At 35.5% G+C, this 8,642-nt stretch overlaps 1 protein-coding gene across 1 annotated transcript; it reads left to right on the top strand.

Moving 5' to 3' along the window:
• Positions 1–2,167: 2,167 nt before the first annotated feature.
• LOC144376689 (tripartite motif-containing protein 43B-like) lies at positions 2,168–7,842 on the top strand. The gene is made up of 6 exons (XM_078044949.1): positions 2,168–2,578; positions 3,335–3,442; positions 4,735–4,947; positions 5,541–5,563; positions 6,327–6,424; positions 7,343–7,842. The coding sequence occupies exons 1-6, from the start codon at positions 2,168–2,170 to the stop codon at positions 7,840–7,842; spliced, it is 1,353 nt and encodes a 450-aa protein (XP_077901075.1).
• The last annotated feature ends 800 nt before the right edge of the window (positions 7,843–8,642 follow it).

The raw sequence follows: 8,642 nt of genomic DNA, 5'->3' as shown, positions 1-8,642 counted from the left end.
GTGTTAAATCAGTCTTCTCTATTTTGAAATTAAAAACCCATCCTAGCCTAAGCTACCTTACTAATCTAATCACTTATACAATCTTAATCACTCACACTAATTCCTATTGGAAGCTTCTTGAAATCTAATCACTTGGAGAACTGGGTGTGGTCTTCAGAGCCTCTATAAAAAGAAAGTGCAGGAGGAGCTAGTCTCATTCCTCTCCAGATCAGAGTAGTTTTGGAACTCACCTGGCTTTGCAGACCCCTGAAAGACATCAGTTCCACTAAGTGAAGTACTGATCCCCAGACAGACTTCATATCACCTCTACAGTAAGCACTGGTGAGACAATAGACACATTCCTTGGGTGAGTATATAATTTACAAAGGAGATGTTCCTATTATTATTATTATTTCTTTTTTGTACCAGTGATTGGAGCCAAGGGTGCTTAGCCATGGAGCAATATTGCCAGGCTTTTTTGATGATTTATTTTGGGAAAATGTTTCCTTGTATTTCTGAGGTTTTCTTTGAATTTCCCTTATGCCTGCCTCAGCTTTGGGTGTGGCTGGGACTACAGGCCTGCACCATCATTCCCTGTGCAACTATTTTCTGAAACAAACAGATCTTCAAAAATGTATAAATCTTTAAACTAAAATCATTTGAATGAATTGATGTTTTTGCTTAGTTAGGAAAAATACCTTCTTTTCTAGAAGCTACTTTTAAATTAAACAAATTGGTCATCTAATCTTACGACATGAATTTCCTTTTTTTTTTTGTATTCCTTAGTTTGTGCATATGAATAATAAGGATAAAAAAAACCTGCCAGACATCTTATAGTTTTATATTTGGTGTAGATTCTATAAATTGGTTAGGAAAATTTTGTTCTATAAACAGATGTTACATGTATTATATACTACTTTACAAATAATGCAAATGTATTCTTAATATATAACTAAGTAGTGCATAAAATGACTCAGAAAATATTCCCCTTGGTTGTGGTAATATTATCTCTTCAGAGGTTGGTTTATTGACTTAAATTCTAAAGAAGCAAAGAAATGTATAGGCCTGCAGGAAAGTGACACTGGCTATCAGAGAGAAACCTGAGTATAAGGGGAAAGGCAATTTGTAATCATATAATATAGAAATTATGACCTCAATTTTTAGTTTTTGCAAAATTAATTTTTTACATGATAATTAATGGTTTTTTACAATGTGCTTGGGGGAATATTTTAAAGGACTGAGAGATATTACCATTCCCATTTTCTTAATTATTGGTCTGTTTGAATTCAGGCATGTAGATAATAGACATAAAAAGAGAGATTCAACAGTTTAGTATATTCAAATATAAAGATGCTGGATGAAATATCCAATTTGACAAAGTTCACTTTAGTCTTTATTAATTTTTCTATATCCAGAAGTTGATTTTGGGTGGGGATCCATTTCAGACAACAAAAGACATCAAAGGGAAATTTTGGTCATAGTTTTTTTTTTTTGCATTCTTATCAATGGATTACAAGAAAAATATTTTCTGGATTATAAGTGAAATAACACATGCAGATGAGTGGCATTGTGCAGTGCATTTTATTAATGCATTTTTAAAACTTATAATTTATTTATAAGGTTGTAACCCTAAACATGATAACCTCAATTTGCTAGGCAATCTCTGAAACAATCAACACAAAAGAGAATTATTGGTGATTGAATTACCATTGTTGATGAAAAAGATAATGTGTTAGTTGTTACCTTATTTTAATGTTAATCAAAAATTTGTGTTCTGGCTACAATACTTACTAGTAAAGATGTCAGAGGCTTCATCAAGATAGAATAGTTATGAAGTTAAAGACAATAACAAGGTTAAAGCTCAGGCACATGCCCTTTAATTAACCAAAAACTAGAAATGAACATTAGGATTATTTCATTTCACTTCAAACTTATGCAGTGGAATTATAGATTGAATCAAATTCCTAAAAGTCAAACAATTATGGAGAAATTGTACCTCAAGAAATAGGGTACATTTATGGGGGGAGAATAGAGCTTGGCATAATATAATAGGTAATCTATTCTAATTATGTATTCTGATCCAAGTAGATGTGTGTTATTGAATGAGAACTTGAGCACAATTTTGTTCAGGCCTTTCTCTCTTGAAGAATAGATGAAAAAATTCTCCTGGTTTTCTTCCCTCAGAAAAATGGAATCAGAAATCCCAGGACCCTTCCAAAAAGAACTCACCTGCTCTATCTGCATGAACTACCTTATGGACCCAGTCACCATAGGCTGTGGGCACAGCTTTTGTTGGCCCTGTCTCTGCCTTTCCTGGGAAGAAGCCCAAATTCCTGCCTGTTGCCATGTGTGCCAGAGGCCATCACAGCAGAGAGACTTCAAGCCAGATATTTGTGTGAAGAGGATGTCTTTACTTGCCAGACAAGCCAGGCTAAGGCAAATCCTGCGGTCCAAGGAATACACATGTGTGACCCATCAGGAGACAAAGAAGATCTTCTGTGAAGAAGACAAGAACTTGCTCTGTTTGCTTTGCTCCAACTCTCAGGAGCATAGGGGTCACAGACACTGTCCCATTGAGGAGGCTGCTGAGGAGTACCGGGTAAGTGATGGTCCTCATGATGATTAATCCAGTCTTTACCAAGGGCCTAATAGGAACCAGATACCATATAAGACACAAAGATAGAGATATCAATAGAATATGTAAATATACCTGTTTTTGTGAGGCTAGCATTCAATGGGAGGCCAATAAAGTCAACAAACATCATTTCAGTGTAAATTTAGCAGAATTAGGCTAAGACATCTTAAAGTCCCCATTTTCAAAAGGTCACTGGTGACCAAGAGTATATAAAAGATGATTTTTTTTTTATACTGGGAATTTAACACAAGGTTGCTTTACCACTGAGTCACATCCCTAGCCACTTGTATTTGTTATTTTTGGGATAAGCCCTCACTAAGTTGCTTAGGGCCTTACTAAATTGCTGAGGCTTGCCTCAAGCTTCTGATCCTCTGGACTTAGCCTTCCAAGTCACTGGCATTTACAGACATGCACCACCTTGACCAGCTGAACAAAGCTTTTATATTGGAAACACATTTAGTAATACTAGACGAATATGAAGGAGATCAACAGGAGAGAAGCATTAGCAGATACAAATGATGAGACAAAATGCCTACCTGAAAGGTAGCCAACTTCATAAAATTTCTTAGTCTGTTGCATAATAGAAACTTAGAGGGTGAAACAGGCACACAGGTGCATTTTATTCTCACTAAAGTACTTTTATTTTACATCCCTTAACTCTGTCCATCTGTTAGGGTCTGAAATGTGTATATCTGCTTTACATTGATAATTCCCTTACAGGAGAAGCTATTGAAGCAAATGAGATCATTATGGGGAAAAATTCAAGAAAATAAGAGGAACCTGAATGAGGAGAAAAGAAAAATTCTAACATGGGATGTAAGTATCAGAGTTATTGCCCTAGGAAACAGCTTGAGACAGTTGTGCTACAAATTTTCCCTTTAAGAACTTGTGCAGAGGGCTGGGGCTGTAGCTCAGTGGCAGAAGGCTTGCCTAACATTTACTGGGTCTTGGGTTCTATCTCTATGTAAGGCAAAATGAACTGAAGTCATCATGTGACCTTAGGGTCCTCTGTAGAACTACAGGAGAAATAATTGTGCCTTTCAATGTGAGTTCACACTTATTATTTCTAGCTCCTGTATTAACAGCCACAAAAAATAACATCAAAACAAGCTCAGCAAATGGTAATATGAGGGAACATACAGGGATTTGAAGACATTCAGTAACATTAAGGAGCTCAGACAAAATGTCTGAAATCTAAGATCAATCTGAGTTTTGACAGTTGAATCAGTATTGAAGACCTGTCATAATTATTTAAGCCAGAAGCTGAGGTAGGAGATGAATTGTAGAAATTCAAGAGCATATAATTGTGCATTCAATGTATTTCTTGCTGATCAGGACAATGAGCTCTTGGAGATAGAAAGGAGGTGTGAATAGCAAAACGGGAAGTGCACCTGTGCTGCTGAAAAGATTGCACAGGAGCCAAACACTATGGGTTCAAGGAGAAAATAGAACATATTAAAAAGCTGGGGAATGGGGAGACACAACACAAAGGACTGGAGTGGATACTGAGAGGAGATAGGCAATGAAATGAGGATTAATGTTCTTAATGTAACGGGGCAATATAGAGCCTGCAACCTCAGGTAAGAAGGTAAAGTTCAGGAGGGTACTAATGCTTTTGAAACCTTAGGCTTAGATGCTTTACGAAGACCTTATTGTGTAGCTTCTAATCCTGATTGTAATATGTAATATTTCTGAAAGTTCTACATGGTCAGTTTATAGATGTAGGGAGATTTGAGAATAGAAACTAACATTAAATAAAAATCTCACATAATGATAACAATGTCAATGATTTAAAAGTAGTCTTTCAGATTTGAAGGGTATAGAAAGGGCATTTTCCAGGTATCTCAGAAACTTGCTAAAGACAAGCACTTTTGAAAAATTCCTGGATGGACACATGTTGAGGAAAAGTAGATTGATCTTTTTTATTAATAGAGGAAAATAAATAAAAAATTGTGGATTCTGAGAATTGGGAGGACCTGAATTGAGGATATATATAGCTGATTGGTAGAGGAATGAGCCAGAGAGAAACAGGTAAGGGTTAAGGAAGGAAGGAGGTTACAGTTGTCCTGAGTGTGTGACCCAGGAAATTCACATCCCTGCAGAGTTATGTACGTCATCAGGAAAACATGATCAAGACTGAGTATAGTAAGCTGTACCCGGTCCTCTGCATGGAGGAACAGAAGCATCTGGAGAGTCTACAAAAGGAAGATGAAAATATTGTAGAGCAACTCAAGAGAAGTGAAGCTAAAATGGTTCAAACTGAGAAACACCTAAAAGGAATGTATGAGGAGCTGATGAGAATGTGCCATAAATCAGGGGAAAAGCTGCTCCAGGTAAAGACTTTGTTGGTTTTAAACTCCATTTTCTACACATCTTTACTCTTCATTGTCTCTTCAGTACTAAAAATATATTTTGCCACCTTCCATACTTCTGATGGAGGCCATTCCACAAATGGGCATAATAAACTAATTCCTAACTATGAACAAGTTGTACAGAATTGTAAGAGTAGCATCCCCAGAGAATAATCTCTTCTAAAATTCTGATTTATCTTATTTCTAATAACAATATTATTGTGGACATTTTATTTTTGTCTCAAATGAGCAATATTTGGGGAAAGGTAACATTTCCTTGGCATATCCTGAATTTACATCGGCTCTATTTTGGAATACCTCAGCTCTTAGGAAAAAGTCCTTGGAAAGACCTCTTGACAGAGAGCTGATGGTTACAGAAATGCCCACTTAACTGTGGTTATCATGTCTTTTACTCACTCCTAGGGTTCCAAATGCATCAAATTTAGAGGATATCTATGTGTTGTACTGGGATTATACTTTAGAAAGGAAAAGAAAATCCAATTTAAGGGGCTTGGGCATGGTTGTGATTGGTATTTTGGAAGGATTCTTATCTTTTTTTTTTTTTCTCTTTACAGGATTTGGGAGACCTATTGATAAGGTAAATTTGGCTTTCAATGTGAACTGAAATGATAGGAGGGCTGTGAAAGATATAAAACTTTTTTTCTAACAAAATAAAGCCATTATGTATTAGATGAGGTTTAATTATGACACATAAGCAAAGACTAAGAATTATCTGTAAATACTGAAAATGACCCTCAATTAAGAATTGGAGATTCTGCCACAGACCCATGTGGAAAATAAACATCGTCTGGCAGAAGAGAGGATAAGAAATCATCAGAAGTTAGAATATTGAGGAAAAATGATTTTTCATCCATACCTGTCAAAGTAATATCACTGGTTCCATAATTAAAGAACATTTGAAAATCATATCAAATATATGTATTATATTGCATTATAAATGTATATGCATAATTTTAGTATATAGCACATCATCTAGGGTTCTCAAAAACTTTTGAATACAAGTATGTGTGTATGTGTTTTACTGCACATAGTTTCTGCCCTGTAGAATTTGCTAGAAGACAGCTACTTGCAATTTTAGGATTCAAAGCCATAAAAATCTTTAGCTACATAGACTGTTTTTTTCCGGGTAGTAGATGAGTGAGGCAAGTACATTTGGGTGCATGAAAGGAAAGAGAAAAGAAGGAAGGAATAATACCATAACAATGGTACAGTTGTAGAAGATGTTTATGGGAGTAATTCACAAGGAGGGAACATTTTCAGTTGCATGCGTATGTCTTTCCTCAAGCACTGTGGTGAATTCTTTAGCACTCAAATGACTAACTGCATTCTCCTTCTTCTAGGAGTGAGACAGTGCAACAGCATATGCCTCATCCTGTGAGACCAGTGCTCAGCATAAAACCCATCACAGGACTGATAGACAGGCTCAACCTCTGTCGTGGTGAGTGTCAGCCCACTGGTTGGACTGACTATGGAGAGTGTAGTTCAGGGATAGTTTTCTATTGAGATTGTTTCCCCCTTTATTGATCTTTCATTTAAGAGAGAAAAGGCTTCTTTCCAGGACAGGTATTTAAATGATAGATGATGATAGAATAGGTATTTATAAATAACTGTGCTGCCATAATACAGACAAAAGTAAGAGAAAGTTAGTGAATGAATAAGTCCATTCACATTTCCAATAAATTACTTGTAAAAAAAATGCACTTTGTGCAGTGGCACATGACTGCAATTCCACGAGCTTCGGAGTCTGAGGCGGGAGGATTGCAAGTTCAAAGCAACTTAGTGAGGCCCTAAGGTTCTATCTCCTGTACTTAAAAAAAAAAAAAAAGCCTCCCTTCTCTGTATAATTCATGGATTTTTCACAAATTTTATTATTATACATATATTTTTATATTTTGAATTTGAATCTGTTATTTTTCTAGCTAGAACAGCCTTTGTAGTCTTGGCCTACTTCTCAATGAAGTAGATTGTCTTATCAGAGATAATTTAGTTTTACTTTTTAAACTTAAATTTGTTTTTAACTGATACACAAAAGTAGAAATTAGAGATATCTATGGACTTCTGTGTGATATTTCAATGCATATATATATATATTGTATAATGTTTAACTTGAGTTAAACATATCTATCTCCTTAAACATTTATCATTTTTGTTTTTGGTAAAAACATGCAAACTACTTTCTTATAGCTTTTTTAAGTGTACAGAACATTATGGTTTTCTAAAATCATACTACTGCATAATACCACACAAGAAGTTACTATTAGCTAATTATAATTTTATACTCATTGATCAATCTTTTCCCCTGATAACTTTATTTTTTACAATAAATTTTGACTGGAGTATTCTTTTCTTTTCACAGTGGAAATTTCCCTCAGTAATGAAATAAGCAATCATAATATCAGGCTTTTTGAGGATGTGAGAACATTTGTACTTGGACAAGACCATCAAGATGCATCTCTGAATTCTGACAGATCCAACTATTTTGCTGCATGGGGAGCCCATATCTTCATCTCTGGGCAACACTACTGGGAGCTGGATGTGGATAACTCTTGGGACTGGGCAGTGGGAGTCTGTAAATTGTCCTGGAAAAATATTGGCACTATGCTTGCCACTAAGGAAATATTCCTCCTCCTGTGCATGAAAGAAGGTGATCATTATAGAATTTTGACCTCTCCCCTGGTGACTTGCCAATATATAGAGAAGCCTCTGGGCCGGATTGGTGTGTTCCTTGATTTTAAGAGCAAAAGTGTGAGTTTTGTGAATGTTGCTACGAGTTCCCTTATATGGACATACCCTGCTGGTTCCTTGAATTTCCCTGTCAGGCCTTTCTTTTTAACTGGCCACAATGATCAGGAATAAGTCAGGAGCTTGATTGTCTGGGAACTCCATGTCTAAGGAAGTCCTCAGTTGAAGAAAATAAATAATACTGTTCACTCTTTTACTGTTTTTCTACTTTATTGTAACCTCATTTTATTATTAAATATGAAGATAATGTAATATGCAAATTTTGGAGTATTTTAAATTCAGAGCATCTCTTCTGGCCCATTATCTAAAGTATAATCTGTGCTCGCTCACCTGCTTTGTGAGCTTACTGGAGTTCTAAATATACTAGATGTGTATTTCTAGTTTAAGGATCTAATAAAAGGAATGAAGTTTACACATTGGGAACCATCATGGTTTTTCACAATGCAAATGTCAGTCTAAGATCTTATCCCTCATGTAGTAAACACTGCACATCAATTCATCCTTAAGTGAGAGAAAAAAAATCTATTTTACAGGGAAATCTCCGGACTGCCAAGATCAGGAAAAAAAAATCTATTTTCATAACTCAGAGTAGCTGGTTCTTTTCTTTTATAATAGAATATAGTACAAAAAATAAAATGCCTTATAGTTAGTCTACATTCCTAGCAGTTTCACAATGTCTAGAACATAAGAGGAACTTAACAAATATTTGACTTATTATTAATGAGTGAACAATTGCTATGTTTTATGCAATGGTAGTTTAGCGGGGATGTGGCTCAGGGGCAAAGCAGTTTCCTGGAATGTGTGAGGCCCTGGGTTTGATCCTTAGCACTGCATATAAATAAATAAATTAATTAAATAAAGAAGTATTAAAAAAAAACAATGGTAGTTCACATTGTGCTGTTTCATAATCTCTG

Source organism: Ictidomys tridecemlineatus, chromosome 4 (genome assembly GCF_052094955.1).
Source record: "Ictidomys tridecemlineatus isolate mIctTri1 chromosome 4, mIctTri1.hap1, whole genome shotgun sequence".
Taxonomy (NCBI): Eukaryota; Metazoa; Chordata; class Mammalia; order Rodentia; family Sciuridae; genus Ictidomys; species Ictidomys tridecemlineatus.
This window is presented reverse-complemented; position numbering and strand designations above follow the sequence as displayed.

Excerpts from the sequence above, each read along its gene's own strand:
- LOC144376689 (XM_078044949.1), top strand. The coding sequence starts at position 2,168 with ATGGAATCAGAAATCCCAGGACCCTTCCAAAAAGAACTCACCTGCTCT. Across the intron at positions 5,564-6,326 it reads TTGGGAGACCTATTGATAAG|GAGTGAGACAGTGCAACAGC; the intron begins GTAAATTTGGCT and ends TCCTTCTTCTAG. Across the intron at positions 6,425-7,342 it reads CAGGCTCAACCTCTGTCGTG|TGGAAATTTCCCTCAGTAAT; the intron begins GTGAGTGTCAGC and ends TTCTTTTCACAG.